Source organism: Trachinotus anak, unplaced genomic scaffold (assembly GCF_046630095.1).
Source record: "Trachinotus anak isolate AG129_WGS33_773 ecotype Australia unplaced genomic scaffold, CSIRO_AGI_Tana_v1 ptg000024l, whole genome shotgun sequence".
Classification (NCBI taxonomy): Eukaryota; Metazoa; Chordata; class Actinopteri; order Carangiformes; family Carangidae; genus Trachinotus; species Trachinotus anak.
The window spans coordinates 2,905,955-2,927,027 of NW_027273875.1; the positions used below are offsets into that span (position 1 = coordinate 2,905,955).

The 21,073-nt window shown below is 41.1% G+C and overlaps 1 protein-coding gene across 4 annotated transcripts in view; it reads left to right on the top strand.

Annotated features, from left to right (window-relative positions):
• Positions 1 to 21,073, top strand: part of LOC139607708 (rap guanine nucleotide exchange factor 6-like) — a 146,268-nt gene that overhangs the window by 52,538 nt on the left and 72,657 nt on the right. For 2 of the 4 annotated variants that reach the window (XM_071460834.1, XM_071460835.1), the window contains 2 exons: positions 4,914 to 5,057; positions 6,501 to 6,518. In XM_071460834.1, coding sequence (XP_071316935.1) covers positions 4,914 to 5,057; positions 6,501 to 6,518 — 162 coding nt within the window. Of the gene's footprint in view, positions 1 to 1,685; positions 5,058 to 6,500; positions 6,519 to 21,073 lie in introns of those variants that run through there. The other 2 variants (XM_071460832.1, XM_071460833.1) reach the window with 2 other exon arrangements.

The window sequence follows — 21,073 nt, forward strand, 5'->3', positions numbered from 1 at the left end:
ACATCAATACTCAAATTCCAGTTTTTACTTATTATGTGTGGTCACACTGTTGCAGCCGTGAGGTTTGTGTTCGACTAGTCAGCAACGGTCAAGAATGCAAACTATACCCCCGTAGTTCCAGGAACATCACAACATAATTTTCCCAGAAAGTTCCCGTAATAAAAAAGGGTGATAATAGTGAGGTGCCCTTTCAGCAAAGCACTCAATCCTAAACTACCCCTGCAGGTCCACTCAGAGGCTATTGCTACAGGAGAGGGGAGTGATGATGTTCCAGGTATGACTGTGTGGTACTGTTGGGAATTTTATTAAAAGATGCAACCAGCTCAGTTAACTCAGGAACAAAACATGAAATCACTGTCAATTAACAAAAAAGAAACATTTTTGGTTGAGGGAATTAAATTGGCTTGAATTAGGGTTAGAGTAAAGAGAGATGTTGGTAGTGAGGGGCATGTTTGTTTTCATCTGTAAATATTAGCATTTTCACACTAGGAAATTAGATTGTGTAGAGTTAGTTGTTGTTGTTGTTAATATCCAAGCATGTCCTCGTCCACTTGTAATGTCAGTAATGCTTCTACCAGTCACAGCACAGCAGAGAAGAGTTCTTTGGATCTGAATTATAAGACTCATAAAAAGTAAACAACAAAGTACATTACGCTAAAGCGGGGGCTGCCAGAGTCACAGAGTCACAATGCCACAATGTCATTTCCATAGTAACTCATTAAAAAGAAAAACAGAAATGAAGTCAGTGAACAAGTGTTCCTTGTTGACCAGCAATGGGCAAATACAATACAGTAAAGGGAGATGCTAAATAAATAAACAAATCAAAGAAACAAAAAAAACACACTCCGTAGGTACACACTAGTTAATTAACAGTAGACATCATTATTTTAAGAAACCTGGCAAGATGAGTTAACTCTTGTAGTATTTAGTCTGAATGTGACTACCACATCTAAATTTGACAGATTTGCTCTGTGCAAAGCAGAGGGGGTAAAAAAGAAAAAGATATTTAACCAAAGGCAAAATCATCTTTAACCTGTAGTTCCATGGCTGGGATAGTTTCTGTTAAACACCTACAGCTTCCATGAGGCTTTGATGGCAGACTAATAGGAAGCGTTGTTGTTCAGTGATAGAACAAAATAATAGTTGTTTTACCACTGTTAAAACACCTACGTAGCTCAGATATACAGAAAAAAAACCCCATGAGAATGTTACAGAGACTGAAATAACACTTCCTGTTTTTTAAACAAATGTTTTACGTGTCATTGTTTATGCCTGACAAAGGCCTATGACCAAGACATGGACATAGGTAGCTTCTTCAATATATTTCATAAAAGCAGGTCAAATTTTTCAAGCAAAAATACATAACAGTCCCTTCCTCCAGTTTCTCTACATGCCAAGATTTGTTTCATGCAGGATATTGTTTGATCATTTGTGATATCAAGTCAGATATTTTTGGGTTTTAGACTGTTGGTGTCATGCTCATGATCGTGGCCAAGGAGTGATTTCACTTTGAATATTCATCTGATTTAGGGCTGCTTGTCTCTGACATGTGAATGAATCATCAGTCAGTCTGCAACATGTCTTTGTAAAATAAAATTTTGTAATGTGGTCACTGTTGAACTTATATCCAGTGAAAATTCTTCTGGTGCACAGTAATCGATGCATATGAGGATTCAGGCAGCAGCAGCAGTCTGTTTGGAATAAACAGGAGGGAAAAAAACTCTGTAGTCAGCTTGAATAGCAATAGCTGAACAGACAGATTAAATAGTAGCATGTCTTTCCCGAAATCGAAAAAATAGACACCCACAAAATGACAAGAAGAGGAACACAAATGCACACGAACATGCATGCACATACACACTCTGAGATGAATGCATAAACACACAAGAGCAGAGGGACTGTGGTCTAGCCACACTGCATTGCAGCCAATCAGCTAATTAGGGCCATGGGAATAAGAGAGGGAGTGTAATCGGTGGCTGTCGTCATGAGTCTGGTCACAGGATGGACAGGAGTGACATTCATAGACTGACAGGGCGGGGTTGTTTTTGAGTGTGTGTGTGTGTGTTGTGTGTGTGGTGGGAATGGAGGGGAATGTATGGAAGTAAGTACTGGGAAGAGGAGAGTAAAAACTGAATGAAAAGAGCAAAAAAAAAAGCAGGGATGATTCATGCTGGCAGAGAGACAGAGAGGAATGTAAACTGAAAGATGAGTAGACGTGAAGTTAGTCACACACGCATATTTAAATGGACAAAGGAAACAGGAAATACGGTCACATTAGGGCCATGACCATCAGCCAGAATCATAAAGAGTTCTCAGTGGCTGACAGAACTGATGGTCACAGGATAGATAGCGGTTCAGTCAAGCAGCCAGAGAGGCACGCACGCAGTGAGACAAAAGGATAGTTATATGGTCACAGGATAACCATGAAAGTCTGCTACATTTCTAACCTTTCCCCTAAGAATTTCTTATGTGTTACCTTCAGGCTGTTCGTCTCATGAGGCTCATTAAAAGGAGGCGAGATGACACTTTTTGCAATGAGGAGGGACACATCGATACCAGTTACAGGCTACTTTTACAACTGTTATTTGGTATTTTATATTGCAGTTTTATCGTGCAATTGTTTCAGAGTCCATTACAGCTAAACTAGCGACAATGCAGTAGTTATTCTGTGTATTACAGCAGAATTCCCTTACACACGGTTGTTTCACTGTCTGTATCAACCCGTCCCAGCCATTCAGTCGCATTTTAGCAGTGACAGGAAATCTTTGGGTCCATCTTCTCTCTAAGTGTTTATTTTAAAGCTGTTTTCTGATCGATGTGATGTGACGTTTGCCTCTGAGAATTGTAATCCTAGCCTATTCATGATTTCAAATTATCTTGAGCTCTATTGTCTGTGTTATACGCAGGAATGAAAGGAAGTAGAGAACATAGATTTTAGTCGGCATAAAGGCAGTAGTCATATCTCACAACTCTTTGTGGCTGATCATGGGTCTGTACATTTAAGAGCTTTGTGAATACACATGACTGACCTGAGGTCTGGGTGAAGTCACTATGGTCACTGTCCTTGGAAAACCTATGATATGACAAAATCCTGCCTAGACATCTGATCTTTTATAACTTCTACCTGTAAATGTAGCCTATAATGTGTTATATTTTTATACCAGCAATCCTGTCATAACAGTAATAATAATAATAAAATAATAGTACATTTGAAACAGATCTCTTTTGAATTTATATTGGTTCCAATGTGTCCAGATGGCTTCAGTGGCCGCAGGTCACTAGTGTAGATATTGTTTTTTTGTGTTGGAAAAGATTGTTTTGGTGATGTTTTTATTGAAAACATTTTGAAGAGATTGCAGGATTGTAAAATATATATTTTACTAAGTCTCTGCTCGCTCAGTCACTCTCTCTCTGATACCATTAAATGACACATACAGTAGATGAGCTGTGGGTAACTTTAGCTTAGCTTTGTACAAAACTGGACACAAAGTGGAATAATGCAGATAAGGAGTAGTGCATAGAGAGGCTCACAACCAAAAAGAGAAGGAAAATGATGACAATAACGAGAAAATGAAGACACAGAGTGACAGACAGGAAGAGATGAGACTTCAAAATATTCAAACACCAGCAGATAGGAGGTGTTAATGTCATTCCTCTTCAGACTTCTCAGACTGACAGACTTGGTGTTGTATAATCTAAAAAAATTAAAAAATTAAAAAATAGAATAAAAGATAAGTTAAAACAAATTTGAAAAAAAAAATGTAGCAAAACCTATAAAAATCCAATAAAATTTTTTGGCAAAAGGTGTGTAACGTATTTAAATGTTTTTGAAGTGTCGTCATTGCTGTCATAATAAGGCTCTTGACTTCATTATCATTATGCAATGGAGAAAGAAAACAAATTCCTCCTGCAACAACAGACCGGCACAAAAGTCCTGCAGGGAATGAATTGTATGACCGGAATCTGTGTGCTCTGCTGTTTTTGTTTTTTGTTTTTTTGTTTTTTTTCTGCCCGGGGAGGATATTTGTGTATTTACGGTTTCCTGGAGGAAACTGTGGGCTCAGTGTATGCTGTGTGCGCGTGTCAGACAGCAAGAGCGAACAAGCGAGCAAACATGTGAGTAAGTCCGTCAGTATGCAACGTGCTGAGCAGCTGAACTCTGTCTTGAACTCACCAGCCCTCAGAAGAGGACAACTCTCGCCAAATGTGAAACAAAACCAGAGACAAGCCTCGTTTTTCTGCCCTCATCGTGGATCTATTTGTTTTTTCATTTAATGTAGCTCATTTCTGTCTTTTGTTCTGGATGCCTGCCCCACAGGATGAAATGTTTTGGGATCCCTCCGGATTATGGACCTTTTTGTAAAATTTGGACGCGATACTTGTATTCAGCTTTTGCATAGAAGTGTTTCCCCTCAGTTTTTTTCCTCCCCTCTTGTGGAATTTCCTGCTTTTATGTGTCGTTCTGATCTCGTCCTTGCGTCAGGATGAGTGTGCTCCGCTGGCACCGGCTCTCTGCGCTCTGGAAGAACTGGATGTTCAACCAGGAGCCAGCAGAAGAGCAGGGCCAGATCTCAGAGGCTCCAGGGCATGAAGCAGAGCCACAGAAAAAGGAAGGGAACACATTGAAGGACCACAACTTAGACTCTCAGAACTTAACGAAACTTAACACCCAGAATTCGGATTATAAGAACCAGGAATCAGAAATTGAAAACCAGAACTTGGAATTAAGAAATCTGAACTTGGTTCCTAAGACCCAAAAGTCCGAACTACTAAGACGCAGCTGCTCTGAACCATGCTCTCACTTGTCAAACTGTGAGGATCATTGTTCCAGCTGTCCACACACACCTGAAGGTCGTGGCTGCGAATCCCGCAGAAGCTTCTATTCTGAGGAGGGTGTTGACTGTGTGTTGCAGGTGGATAACGGCAGTGAGGGGGACGACAGTTTTCTGCAGAGAGAGGGATCCCAACGGAGGTCTAGACGGCGCTTCAGGAGGGTCAACCCCAGGGGAGAGCGGGAACTCATCACAGACGGCCAAGAACCCGCCGGCTACAACACGGTAGGAGCAACACCATCACTAACAGCAGAGGCTAATGCTAAACCTCTGAAGTGTTTACATGTTGAATGCAGATGTCAGGCCAGTTGTTTCACCATAAAATGACACTAGATGAATGTTAGAACAGCTTCTATAGCACAAGCTTAACCAAACACAAATGCCCCTTGACTTTTGTTTTCTTTTACCGAGCATGTACAGCCTGTTGTTCTGAAGCCTGCTAACACGCTGACTAACGAGTGCTTTCACTCTTAACAGTGGCAGATGACATAAGTTGGAAAGTCCTCGTCTTGTATTTGTCAAATCCTCCTCCTGTCTTTATGATGTTTAATATTAGATCTACTTAGTCTCATCAACCTTTGTGTTTTCTGTTGCATTCAATATGATGAAGGAAAGGAAAATGCTTTTTGACAGATACATTTTCCACTGAGAGGTTAAATGCCAAAAACATCACAATGTCATTCATATTTTTTAATACAATAAAAAGGGAATTTTGTAAGGAGACACAATCCAGGTCTGTCTCAAGACAACTTCATACTGCTGCAGGACTTTTGCCTGAGTGTTCTTGAAAAAAGTACAAAAAGAAAATTTGTGTGTGTGTGTGTGTGTGTGTGTGTGTGTGTGTGTGTGTGTGTGTGTGTGTGTGTGTGTGTGTGTGTGTGTCCTTTTGTATGAAGTTGAGTTTCCCTCCCTCTGATAGGATCACTGGGGCCAGCAGTGTGTCGGTTACAGTTCTGACTAATCACCAGAAGCCACGCTTTGGCACACACACACACACACACACACACACACACAAACTTCAGCACTTAGCTCACACACACACACACTTTTCCCAGCTCATGCAAAGCTCCCTCGGGCGTTACAAAGGGGCTTAATGGAGAGCTTAAAGTGTCCTCTGCCGACCCTACCTGCCGCCATAGTCTCTTGGTGATTGTTCCACATTTTTAAATTACATTTCTAGCCTTCAGCATAGCCGAGTCTCATCCACATTCTTCTCTGCGACTGCATTTATTATGTAAAGGCCGACCACTCTGATGTGCTAGCGCAGCACTACTCCAAAGAAGCAGGACAAAAACAAACAGGTGGAGCAGTGCAAATGTCCTCGAAATACTGAGAATTACATTAGTCCTGCATTAAATTGAAGCAGGACCGGAGGGCAAGAGGAGCTAGCCACACATTTGGCAAAAAGAAAGCAACCCTAATGTAAGAGATTGTAGTTGTATGACATGTATTAGACTCTGGTCATTGTTAAGTGACTGAATGATGTCTGTGTGTGGTTAGGCTGAAATGGTAACATGATAGCATATCATCATCTTCTGATCTATATTCTCATTTAATAAAAGAAAAGTGAGCATGTCAAGTGCCTGCAGAGTTTTCATCGTCGCCTTATGACTGTGTCTTGTTGTGTTTCTCTTTCCTTTCATGTTTCTGCTGGGGTCTCATCTTCAGGATTATGTCAACAACCAGGTAGGAGGAAATACTCAAGAAAACTTGGTCTACATTGTTGTGTATCTCTGCACTGTCATGTTGTCTTGCAGTATTTCCACATCTATCAGGAGTTTTTTGGCACACTTTTGTGTAAGTGTGTTTGTGAGTCACTCCTGGTTCAGGCACCTGTTGTTTAGAAACAGGCAGTGTTGGGAAAAGCAGGTCATTTTGAGGCTGCCACACACAAACACACACTGCTGCCTGCTGACACTGTGGGTGGCAGATAGGAAGAGGGCTAACTGTGGAATACACAGATGCATGCTGAGAGCAACAACTGACTGGTTAACAAATGGAGGGCAGATGATTTAGTTTTGACAGGACTGAGACGGGTTTGAGACCACCCCTGACGGCATCATTTTCAGGTTCTTCCTCTGATTTGGATCAAACAGATTATTGTCTCTTGGAAGAGAAAATGAAAATGTGTCATATGTTTTGTGATTTGATGACCTGTGAGCAATCCCTGTGACCACTGGGTGGGCTCTGGTGATCAGCTGACACACAGTACCACATTTTCTCTGTTAGCAGAGAAGCATAAAACAAATCCCACATGTGGCCTGCATCTCAATCTGGCAGGCATTTAATCAAAATAATAATCAAATCAATCTTTATTTGTCTCTTACATCATTATACAAGCACAATGTCCAGTGAAATGTTATACTGCTATGGAATAAGATTGTTAAATAGAAATTATTTTAAAAACGTCGAGCTATTAAAAATAATATATAATAATAAGAACTTTAAAGACACATATATATTTAGAAAAAAGAAAAAAGAAGCTAAAATTAAGTTAAAAAAAAATAAAGACAAGACACAAGTTTAAATCTTGAACATGCCAAACCTTTCCTTGCACCCTCCTATGACAAAGAGAGGTCAACATTTAGTAATTTCCAAACTACAATCATGCAACAGTGAAATAGCCTCATCGTAATATGTGGATTTTCACAATGGAAACATCTGTTCAAGGTTCCTACTTTGACTTTAATTTTGAATCTTAACATGCTGAGTTATAGTATATCCCTGCAAAAATTGTCTCTTCAAGTTCAAATATTATGTCTGCTGCTGTGGACATGAAATTACATTTGTTTTCTTAAGTAATTGATTTATTGATAGATTGATCATTCCATCAATTAAAGACAATCCTTCTCTCTGTAACAGTGCAAATACATGATTACAGTAGCAAAGTCCATTGTTTTTTTCTTTGTATGTATCTTTGGGGGTTGCCCATTTGTGATGATACAGTGGCAGAGTGGATGTAACACAGGCTATAAATGTATATTATACACACGCGCACACACACACACACACACACACACACACACACACACACACACACACACATACACACATGCTCAGAGAGCTGTTTTTCTGGCTGTGGATCAGAAGATGTTGTTTAGAGGCCTTATTGAACCATAATAACATCAGTAATCCATTATCACTGCTCTGTACTGGTGTCTGGTGTCTCTCTCTTAATGGCTTACACCAGAGTGAATGAAGTTTCTGAATCTATGAATTGAGAGGAATCCAAAAATGATGCAGAAAGAGGAAGAAAATGTAGCATCTCTTGTGTCTTGGACAGACCAGAGAGGACAATACAGCTTTGACCTACAAATCACACCGATGAGTCGGCCTGCTGGGTGTATTTTTCTTAATTTTCTGAAGCAGAGAAAGACAAACTGCTGATTAGATCAAGCTTCATTTTATTATTTTATTTCGCTTTCTTTATATTCTGCAATGACTCTGCTTGTGATTGATTCTCATTGATTCAGAAACCTGATTCCTCCTCTAGCAGGACCATAGTCACAGGACCCTGTGCATTCTCTCGCTGCCATAACAGACCACTGGGATTCACTAATGACTCAGACTCATACCACACACACATGCACACATGTATTCACATTACACAGAACAGAACAATGCACACATACACACAGAGAAAGTCACTTCATTAAGACATCAGATGCCTCACTGGGTTACTGCCTTTGTCTCACTGCACAGATAGATAGATGAACCCATCACCTCATTTGCCTTGCAGGGGAAGCCTGCTCGAAGGGCTTTTACAGCCAGGCTACTCCATGGCACCCTAGGATCATTAATTTAACATGACATCTGCACAATGTAGTCAAGTCTGCATAACACCAGAATAAAATCAGGAAAGTGTGATTTTATGCTTTCTCAGTGATCCAAGTTGTGCTAAAGTCACAGTGCTGTAGATGTTTTTCCAGAAACAACACACCATGTGAATGTAGACAGAAATGTATTCGCTCAAGACTCACTTCAAAATAGTGATTTTGTTTTTAGTATTTCTCAGGGTTCGTTTGTGGGGTTAGAAGTATGGCTAGATCTATCTGGAAGATGTTTATGGAAATTTGCAGAGCATGAAGCAGCATCCTCTCTGCTGTTTTGAGGCGACACGTAGTGTCAGTACACGCCGGAAATATGATGTCTCTTGCAATGTCTGTGGTCAGCTAGCTTCCTGTGTCAGAAGGCAAAACGTCTGACGTCTGCTTCTTCTTTTTCCTCCAAATACTTCTGCATGTGTTTCCTCGCTCTGGCTAACCTGGGACACATGTGAGTTAAGTGTACAAACCTGTATTAATAACGAAACATTGAACAATGAACATCCAGGTAAATTCCTATAGGTAGAGAGGGGGGTTGGTGAACACTGCTCCAGACAAGATTCCTCTCTGTGCTTAAGTCACATCCTGCTTGCCCATGTTAGGCTTTAGTTGATGGTTTAAGTCAATGAGCAAAAATCAATTCACACAGGAAGCAACAAATCAGATTTTCACACTAAGCTTGTTCCTAAACAGCAATGAGCAGGGGCCTGACGTGATACTGAAAAATATGTTTCTTTCTTTTGTTCTGTAATTTACAAAATTATAGTTAAATTATGTTAATTTAAACATACAGTATATACAGTATGTCAAAGAGTGAAAGCAGATGCAGACACACAAAGTGAGGTAAGACTGCAAAATAGTAACCGCAGCGGTAGCTCTGTGCTAATTTTCAAAACCTGGTGTCACACATTTTGGTTAGTAAACAGTAGCAGCAGCACCATCAGAGAAAACAGCTGAAGCTCCTCTATCAGTATCCAAGTTCCCACGCTAAATCCTTGCTAGTACATTACTTTTGCTGGATGTGACCTGTGTGTGGAGGAGGCATCGTCCATCTGCTGAGGAGGATTGTATGAAAGCTCCTGAACAGCTGCTAAATGGCCCTGGAGGTGAAATTGTTTGTCCAAAATAAACCTTCAATCTCAACAATCTAGCTACTTTTGCTTCTACATCAAGTTTTATGTGTATTTTTCGTTATAACTAGATTTAAAAGCTTGTACTATGTGATGAAGTAACACTGTATCATGATGACCCTCTAGATTTAACACATTCACCCTACAGCACTTTAAGTAAAGTGGATGCTCATATAATAATAGCTTCTGTTTGGGGCTCCAGTAGCAATGACTTCATCTTGATGATGTTGTCTGTGTTAGTATCATTTTTGTTAAATTTGATGATCTTGTGCTCGTCATGCTTTGTCATTGCTCATGTTACCCAAGCGTCACTGCTTGCGATCAGGTTAAATCTAAGGTTGTGTTCATCATGCAGTGGGCAAGTCATAGGTGTGACTCATACAAATGCTTTGTCATAGCAGTGTCAACCTGGAGTGAAGAATAATGGCAAAATGACTCGGCATCATCTCTCATCCTCCCCTCAGGTTTGAAGGTCACTGGCATGGGGTGATGGAAGATGCACTTGCCACTCAGCCTTGTTTAGACAAGTTTAGTGTTAAAACTGTTCGTTCTGTGTCTCCTTTAAATTAAACAGGCTGTTAAACAGTGGACTCGTCTAGGAACTCTGTGGAGCACCAACCACTGTGGTGGTTTGTTTCCTGCGCTGATTGTGTTGGAATGAGCTCAGTGGTGTTGGTCAGTTTTATTAAGTTTTGCTTGGCACCGTGAAATGAAGTTGTTAACGTTCCCATAATATTCCTGGCTTCATTTTCATTGCCATTAGTGTGTGAGTGCATGTGAGTGCATATGTTTGAGAATCTTTGTGTCGGTAAAGCCGCAGATGTGCTGTGCGTGTGACTTTTTCCCAGTGTTTGGGTGTGTCTGCTGTTTTTAGCACTTTTTTCAGTACTTTTCAGCTGTGTGTTTCGTACAGTATGGAGGTTTTATGTGCGTCTGTCCTGCTCTGCGCCTTCCCTCTACTTATGCAGAGCTGAACCATTCTGGGCTGTTTATGTTTTAAAGCCCCTTGCTGCTTTAATGTGCCCAGTCCATTCCTGAGCTCATCTGGTCTCATTCTATCAGAATGCAGGTGGGGCCAGCAAAGCCCCAAGGGCCTCTAGCCAGCTCTGCCACTGCTAGACCAAGCAGGGTCCCAGGGGAGAGATGGGGAGCCAGGAAGACGTGGGAAGGAAAAGAATAAGGAACAAAAACGTGTATGTTTTTACTCAGACGGTGCAACTGTAAGAAGGGTTGCATGATTATAGTTAAAACAATTCGTTTATTGAATGTTGTGCCATCATAAGAATAGTTTTTAGTTTTATCGAAGCCAATTATGTCAGCAAAATGAATGTCCGATCTATCTAGTATCAACTAATAGAATAGTTAACGTTAACCAGCAATCAAGTGATTGCAACAGCAGCAGTCTTATAGTAACAGGCAGTGGCTTACATGAATATCAAAGCCACATGAATAAGATGGGTTATTACAACAGAGATGGGGATTGATCAGCAGCTGTAATAAACTCTTCAAATATATTGAGGTCATTTTTTGCTACGTGGCAGGTGAAAACCAACTTGTTTATCTGTTTATGGTAGTTTGTTTGTTTATCCATATTAATAAATATGAGTGAGGTAGTCGGAGAGTTTGTTTCTGTTTTTAAGAGTAACCATTTTGTTACCATATGGACTGGACAGATGGTAATAAAGTTTTTTAACAACGTTCCTCAGAAACATTAAGTGTGTTTCCATCCACCTGCTTTTATATGCATTTTCAATTTGCAATAGAAAAACACTCAGCTAATAAATAAGCATGAAGCCTATATGTCCACTGAGGAGGGGAAAAATAGATGAAAACATCAGATCTATAAAGAGACTGTAACTTTCCTCAAATACATGCAGCAATCATAGATGCTACATCCATCACATCTTCCACATCATTTTCGTTCATGTGACTGGCGCTCTTTTAATGGACTGGAGACTGGAGAATTAGCACCACTAAACCTAATACTCACATAATAGTAATGGATGGAAACGCACATGAAGTGCATTTTCTTTTGCCAACTTTCTGGTAATTCTGCTAAAATTTGCACTAAATTTGGTTGGAAACTTGACTAAAGACTAAAGCTTTCCACATGTCATGTCATTTCCTTCTTTTTTGCATTTCGCCAACTAGTAAAACATTAAAACATTTAAAACCAATCTCAAAGAAGTAAGATGGGGATTGAGTTGATTATGCAGCCAAAGAACAAAAACCATGACTTGGCAATGCCACTTTATTTTGATCTAGATTTTTTACCTTTGTTATACGTCCTTCACCCTTTTCCTGTTTTTCCTTTCACTATCCAATGTCTAGAGAAGAGGAGATGCCGTGAGAGTAACCTTTTAAAAAATCAAAGAGGAAACGAAGCAGGAGGGCAGAGAGGACAGAATAAAAGAGGATGTGGGTGGAGAAGGGGATGAAAAGAGGAGAGAAGGAGAGAATGAGAGTTAGTAAGCAAACTTTAAAATCATATCTTTGAATGTGGTGAAGAAAGACCGGCACAATGTAAGACACAAAAAGGAAGTAACGCGGAAGAAATGATAAAAAATCATGGATTGAACTGGGCGTGCAGCAGTAGGAGGAGGGGTGGTGAGTTGTAGGGATGGAGGGACGGGGGCAGAAAGGTGAAGGTTGTGGGAAGGTCAGATGGGGATTTAATGGGTGACAGGAAGGATGGGGTGAGGGAAAGGCAGAGTGGAGAGGGGTTAAGACGGGAGAGTGAGGGAGGGAGGTCAGAGGATGAGGTCGAGAAGGAATGAAGCTGCAGTTAATAGCACTTGCAGGTAACATGCAGCATTATTGCAACTTGCTCTGATCAGAGTGGTGGAGTAAAGTGCTTCAAGACAAACTGATGAAAACTCAAAGCTTGTGAGAGTTCATCTTGTTGGCTTTTTTTGTCAAACAAAATATATAAACATCATAATTTTATTGGCATGTTAATAATGTAAAGCAGGCCTGAAATAGATAAAGGGGGTTTAGGGACATACAAACATGAATTGTTGATCCTTTTCCATTCTTTACTCACTGCTACTGCCTTACGATCTATCCTACCAAGCTGTAATGGTTGCCACTTGCACACAAAAAATAGAATTTTCTGGCTCCAAACAAATCAGGAGCAGTCAAACCAGACGCAGGCTTTGAAAGTACCTACAGAACATTTTTTTTGGTCTGTTTTTCTGCAGTCTGTTACTTGTGTCTACTGCAAGTGGGGAAAAACAAAAAATGAACCCCCCCCCCCCCCCCCCCGAAAAAACTAAGCAAAAACGACCAAAATATTTTTCATCCAAACAGCTGGCAAGGTCTGTTACAGCGATCATGTGCCAGTCAATGACTTGTTTACTTCCTCAAATTGTGACTAAAGCTCAAAACACTCAACTCAGTCTTGGACCGATGCCTTCAAACAGCCAACAAAACCACAGACCCCGGCGGTGCTCCAGCCCTGCTGCTGGACTCCTGCTGCATTCAGTGTCCATGCAGAATGCACATATTCACGCACACCTTCACAGCTCTGCAAATAGTCATGAAAGATAGTATTTTTAGACCCACAGTGACAGGTTTCTTTGAGCTTCCCGTTGACTCCTTGAATAAAATAGAAGAGAGTTTGTGGTGCAGTTTATTTGCACAACATCATGCTTATCTCGTGCATGACCATTTAATGTCTCAGGATCATTAGCAGTGTAATAGGCCATTCGCAAGCTTTTCTTTTTTTTTCTCATGTCACGTTGGAAATGTGCAAACCTGCACACATCCTGACAGTGTATGCATGTGTGCGAGCATGTGTAGAGTACAGTATACGTTGGGCAGCGCAGTGTACCAGTGGGGCATTATCTGCGGCTGTTGTTGCTGCTAATTTTAGGGATTACATCAGCAGCACTAAGATGACAACCTTATTGAACTCCCTCTCTATATTCCTCTCTGCTTCTTCTCTCCTCCTCCTCCCCCTCCCCTGCTTTCCCTCCCTCCTCCTCTCCTCCACTTACCTCTGTCCCTTATCCTCCTCTTATCTTCCCTCCCTGCTATTTCTCTCTGACTAAGCTTCATCTTCCCTGTTTTTGGGCCTCTGCCTAATATTTGATGTGTTTCTGTGAAAGATGTACAAACATAGACACATAGTATTATATTCTACATTTATATTAATTCACTGTCGGTCTATGTGTCTTACTCTTTTGTGACTTGTTTCTCTTAAATTGTGGTTAGGAATTATTCTCTATATACAACCAATGACCCAGGAGTTTTAAAATCTATTTCCTAAATTTCTTCTTAGCTCACAAACAGCCAAATGAGCTAAAGGACCGCTACAGTTCATTGTATCTAAAAGGCTCCAATCAGGAGGTCAGAAACAAAGTATCCTAAAAGTAGAAATGAATGTGTGTTATGCACCAAAAGGAAACATAGAGACATAGCCTTTGCCCTTCCTCCCATTCCTCTCCTTCACCTTGTGAAATCCCGCTGGCATCTCTTTCCCTCCTTTGCACCCCACCCCCTCTTTCCTTCTGTTTGTCTAAATTTTTCATCCACTAGTCTGCTCCTCTCACTTAACGTTTTTATTTTTTTCTCCTGCGTGCACGCCTCGGACTCACTGTCTCCCCTTATTTGCTTTCGATATGTCTCTCTCCAGTCCTGACCCTCTGTGTTATTTCTAACTCTTTGTGATGACCCACTCATCTCCATTTAACGTAATCGCTGTATTCCCTAGGGTTGGAGGAGAAGACGATGTATGAGTTGTCATCAGTTTGTCTATCGTGTGCGTCATGTCAGACACCACTTATCATGTTTTCTTTTTCAGGAAATGTGCGGAAATTACAAATCACATCTCGTTGTTGTATTATGGCAGTTTCAGAATTACAGTCATGCTACAGTTGAAGGTCAAAACAAAGATGATTGTCACCAACTGGAGTGTGATTCAAGTATATTGAGGATACATACCTTCTTCACCTTTGCAGTTATTTTTTATAAACTTTCACCCATTTTCACTGCCTGTTTTATTTTATTTTTTTACATATCTAGCTCTTTTGGGCCTGAATCTCTCTCTGTCTCTCTCTGTGGGGACCAGTCGGAAAAGGAAGGGCTGGTTTAAATGGCAGGAATTCCTGTCTTGTCCTTCAGACAGACACACACACTCAAATAAACACACACTTGAGTGTGTACACACACACAAACACATATGATCAAATGGCTTCAGTCAATGTATTCACATAGTTGTCTCTTAGTGGGGGCTGCTTGCATGTATGTTTGTCACTGTTTTGGTGTGAGCTGGACTTACTGCTCTTTGTGTACTCACCTACTGTTCACAGGAACAGGAAACTATATTTAGCTTTCAGCAGTAGTATCTCCATATTTGCTCAAAGGGCCCTGATGTGAGATGAGATTATGATACTTACAGAAGACAAAGGTCATGTTATTTTAAAACATTTTTGATAAGATTTACACTTTCAATAATGATGTTTTTAACTCCAAACAAACATTATTATGTGATAATAGTAATGAACGTTAGTGGTATCCCTAGTCAGTTGCTTTATTCCCACAACAAGCCAGAGAATCAAACAAGCAACTATCCATCTCAGCTTGTTGCGTGTCTGTAAGGATACTCCCAAACTCCAGTCTCACCTGGTGCTGTAAAAAGATGTTTTCTGCCCCAAACAAGTACAGCTTTACATCTCCCCTCATTAGCCGTGTTGTTAAAGAGATGCTGTCAGACTCTGGCCTGTCTATGGAAATGACTCAACAGCCACCCAACAGAGAAATGTAGGGCTTTAACAAGTCAGCACTTCTCTGTGTGTTCCTGTGTGTGTGTGTGTGTGTGTGTGTGTGTGTGTGTGTGTGTGTGTGTGTGTGTGTGTGTGTGTGTGTGTGTGTGTGTGTGTGTGTGTGCGTGCGTGTGTGTGCGCACATTTGTGTGTTACAGTGCTACAGGGGCTTTAGTCAGCTGACTCGTTTTAATTAGCCTGGCAGAACTGATTAGCTGTGAGCAGTAGCCGCACACATATACACACACACGCACTGTGTACAGAATGCAGTTGGCTACTTTGTGGGAGCATGTGACGGTATACAAATGAGTGCGTGTGGTGCCCCAGGGGGACAATTGTCTTAGTAGCACCAGGCCAAGTGAGAAAAGACAGACAAGACCCCATCAGAGATCCCTGAGCCATGCCTGCTTCAGTGAGCAATACACAAAACACACACCCACACACACAGGATGCTATGTGTCTAGTCAGTGCAAATGGCCTGAAGTGTGAGTCTGTCTGACTGTTTGCCGTTTGACAGGTCACATTTCCTGCCTTTTGGAACCAGACTGAATTTGTCATGTTTTCCAAAAACATTTCAATTTTTCTAACACTTTCTGGTTAAAAAGGCCAGTTCCACGCACACACACTTTCTGTGTTTGTTTCTCGCCATTTTTTTCTATAATCTTTTCCCTCCCCTTTGTCTCTTTGATTTTCTGACTTTCTCTGAAGTTTTCATTAATGGCTGTGATCTCTTTCCTCCCTGTCTTGTCCATAAAACAGTCACCTGACTTCACCTGGCAAATAAACACAAAAACACAGACTCGCAGACAGACTGTTCCAGGAAGTGGTTCCTGTATGACGCGTATCCTGCTCCGTGTTTTGCAGACAGATCCCACATCATCATGTTCTGAGTTACAGTAAACGGTCTTCTGAGGGGCTTAATGCAGAGAAGCGAGTCCGTCTTTACTTTTCTTTTAGGTTGAGCTTTGTGCTTCAGGTTTTGAAATGGTGTGCCGCTACAAAATAATATGTACAATAATATGTAATCAGTGTAAAACTTGTCTTTGTCATGAAAGTTTTGACCTTAATTCCCCTAAGTCCTCCTCTCAAATGGAAATTAATTTCAATAAATGCTTCTAGACTCCTTCAAAACAGAGATTTGTGGAGATCTTCTCCTCATCAGGCATTTATTAGTGTCACGTCGGCTCCGTCCTGTCTTTTCTTTTGTCTCTTTTCATCTTTTAATACTTTTTGTCTGTTTTTGTCTCCGCCTGGCTCTTTGTTTGAGGTAATTTATTCTCTCTGAGTTATTTTCTCACCAGATAGCTGTATCTGGGCAGGTGTCATGAGATGCTTTAATTTTGTTGATTTTTGGCAGCACCTTCAGTCATTGTGTTCATTGCTTTGTTCTGTGACGGTACAAAGAGTAGCGCCAGTGAGAGCAGCTATGTCTACAGAGATGGTAGTTTTGTTATCCTGTGCAAAACCATATGTTAAAATGTTGACATTCATTGCTACTAACACACGTTTGCCTAATTTAACTGTTTAATATTAGTATTTTAATACCAAATCAAATGTTTCTTCGTGTCTAACTAGCATTTTATATGATCTATCTATCTGTCTGTCTCTATCTCTCTCTCCGTCTGTCTCTGCCTCTCTTGTGTACATAACACTCCTCTGAAGGCAGGGCTCCATGTGCTTGCATCTGATTGGCTGTGGAGTAAAAAGATGATGTCATTCCTAGTCGGGAGGTGCGTATCGTTTCACATAGACACACACAGAGGAGAGGGAATTGAGGGTAGAGATCCTGGTTCATAGCAGCAGGCAGAAGGAAAGTGAAAATGGGAGCAGAGAGAGAGAGAGAAGGAGGTGGCTGCTGTAGATGGAAAGAAACTGAGATAGAAAAAAGGAAACAGCTAATTTAAGGCAAACATGATGAAGGAGAGACGGAGATTGCAAACACTGGGGATTTTAAGTTGAAGGGAGAAAGAGGACAGCAGAGGCGGAGAAAAAACGCAGACAGTGAAGGGGCTAGATGTGCAATGAACGAGAGGGAGGTCAGAAAGAGATCCTCCCCTCTCTGAAGTGTCTGGTAATGGGAGCTGGCATCTCTCCTCTGCTGGAAAAGAATCAGCCATTCAAACAGCCAGACAGCCGCTATTGTCTCTGCCTTCAATTCATCCCTCCTCTCTCCCATCTTTGTCTCAAAATCACCAAAAAATGAATATGTAGATTTCATATTGTGCTTTAATTTCTGAGAGAAATGCCTTTTTCCTGAGAAAATTAGTATTTATAGCCTCAAGGTTTCCTCAAACAATTAATGAGGTAAAGCGGCCTGGCAAAGGAAAATAAGAATTTTTTTTCAAGTCACGACTTAACTATTTGTTCCTGCTGAGTTTCTGCTTGCTTGCTATCATTAAAGGGAGCATGATTCCTATTAAGCATCGATTTTTTGATTGTGTAAAAACTTTTTTTATTTGTCAATGTTAAATATAACTGTTGTTTCAACTGCATTTCAACGTGAAGTCGGCACCTGCTTCATATTGAAATAAAGTCCTTTACAATGCTTTGAGACCTTAAAAAAGCTGGTCGGAAAGCCAGTTGGGGATACTTTTCTATCAGTCTAACTTTCTTGGGTGATTTGATACTTGAGGTGGGATAAACCACACTCAGTAATTGTTTGTAGCTGCTGTCAGAACCAGGTCTGCGCCTCATAGTTTACAGCTGCTCAGCCTAATGGCTTTATTACCTCAGTATTTTGCTCTGCAGTGCACTGTATTAGGGTGATTTATCTGTGATTGTAATGTGCCTTTCTTATACGTCAAATCCTGTCTACTGTATTCCAAATCCTCCAGACAGGGGGCTTTTCAGAGGGGGAAAACCCATTAACGGCTCGCGCTTTTGTCATGCATTCACATTTGCCAAAACACCGCCAGCGTCTGTCCTTGTATCTGATAGGGGTTTCATGATTTATGCTTCCCCCCCTTTTTTTGTAATTTATGCGGCACACTCACAAAGGGGAGGGGGTTGCCTCAATACACTCAGCTTTATGTTACCAGCAGATCAATAGAGATGCTCCCTCTCTTCCCTCTCTATCTTTGTCTTCCCCACTCTCTCTCTGTCCATCTCTCTCTCTCTCATCCACATCTGCTCAGCAGCCAATCCATCTAATGCAGTTTCCCCCTTGCTTCATCCACGCCACCTCCCATCCTCTCTCTCTCTCTCTCTCTCTCTCTCTCGCTGCACAGGTGATGTCATTCTTTTTCAGCTGGATTCTCCTCCCTTCTCCCTCCTCCCTCGCTCTCACTCTCTCCTCCGTTTCCCATTAGCGGCTGGCTTTCCACAGCGCAGCATCCTATCCATGGTAGCTTCTCTCAGCGGGTGGGAGGGGGAGGAGGAATGCCGGCGTGAGGTGTGAGCGTTAACCAGGGACGAGAGCTTGAAGCTGGGGTACGGGAGTGAGATCACTGGCTCCTGCCATGGACCACATGCACCGGTGGAGCTCTGTAGAGAGTTGCAAAGAGACATAGAAAGGAGTTTGACAGACGTAGACAGTGAATGAGGAGGAGAGCAGAGCTACAGGCAAATGATACAGGCTTTTGGGAGGTGGGAAGGGACTGTTTGGATGACTTTAAGCCAGACAAGAGGCTTCTTCCCAGGGGGCTGCAGATGCACAGACAAGCTCCTCTTTTTATCCATCACTGGCTCATTTATTGAGGAGTGGAACCTCTGCTTCTTTAAAGAAGGAAAATGAATCTAGAAGACGACAAAAACGACTGAATGAGTTTCTGCATTTAACTTGAGACAGAAAAACCTGCTTAACTCGGATGTTAAGTTGGATGCCTTTTACCTTTTTTTTTTTACCATGCAACCTCCTTCAACCTCTCTGGGATTAGTTTTGAATATTTAGCAGATTCCCACTACACAAGATGCATTAGGAGTGTTTTAAGCATCCCTGTTCCAGTTCCTTTGAATGCTTCAGTAGAAGAGAGAAAGCTTGACATATGAATGGATCTGCATTGACTTTAAGTCTCCTTCTGTAGTGACATCTGACAGTCATACAGCCAGCCGTTTGCCTTTTACTGTCAGATCAACTCTGAGGATTTTTTAAAGATCACCTTCTGGACAATTCTCTTGCAGCAAAGGCATCAGCGTCAGCCTTTGCCCTCCTCTTTTACTTATTTATTTTTGTTATTTTTTTCTTCATCTCTGGTGAACGAGGGGAAACTTCCCCTCGCTTGCACCCTCCCTTCTGTGGAAATGGCTTTCCTGGTCCGTTGCTATGCCAACTGCTTGCAGCCGTGGTCCTCCAAAGTAAGCAATGTCGTAATCCCTTTTCTGGCCAGTGCTTCTGTCTCAGGATGCTGCCGCCTCTCTGTGTGTGTGTGTGTGTGTTACTGAGAGAAAGGGGGGGGGGGGGGTGAGAGAAAATGATTTATATGCATATGACGTATGTTTATTGTGTCTTTTTAGAAATGCATGCATGCGTTGCTTCCTCCTTTAAATTTAATTTTAACTGAAAAATACTGATATCCACAGCTGCTGCTACCATACCAAAGCCTTTTCCAGTCCCTGAACTGTAAGACAGGATAAATTTAAAACCTGAAAACATTAATATCATGTATTCTGACCGAAAACAAGAGAAGGCATATGTATTACTGTCTGTGTGTATTAAGAGTGCTGTATTCCCCTTGTTTATGCAGTGCTCAGTCATCTGATAGGGTAAACCTGATGGCAGATTACATATTTGTTCTCTGTGTGGTCACTGAAGAACTTTGATGTAATGAGGACATGGCAGATTTTTTTCCCGGCTTTGCACCAATGTTTTATTTCTAACAGCCGCAACAAGAACGCTTCTTACTCTTCAAAGGACAAACTCATTTGATGGTTTCCAAAAATGATATTTAGAAACCACAGTGCTATTCCCCTGTTGACAGTATAGTATGTGTTGAGCAAAGATCACGGGATAAAAGTTGTGAATATGGTTGCACTATTTATAGTGGATAAGTCTGTATATAGTAATATTACTTTATGAAATTCATAAAAACCTAGTGCCATAATTGGTATAATTTCATCATTTTAGCAAAAAGTCTGCAGATGAAGTCATAAGGCACAAATACCATCTGTACAGTAACATGCCGTCGTAACCATGACGACTGGTGATGTAAATTTTTGTATATCTGTTTGTTTTCTCAGTATATACATCTAATCTGTCTGATCTGTGTAATATGTCTGTTTTCTCCCAGTAGTCAGCAGTGGACTGGTGATGATGTAGCCGTGTGTATAATTAACAGTTAGATGTCCTAGTTTTAGCTGCTCTAAATAATCCGCCAGCATTAGCCTAGCCTCTGGTGAACTCCTCGATGATGCTGGGAAAGCAACAACTGTGCATGAAATGTGACTTGGATCTTTTAAGGTTTCTTGTTTTGTTATTTGTTATATTCTTTAATATTTATACTAAAGGGAGAGATGATAAAGCATTCAGCTTAGTGGCCAGGACCGCTCTGCTCCAGTGGCTGTCCTATAGCAGAATTACTGCTGGA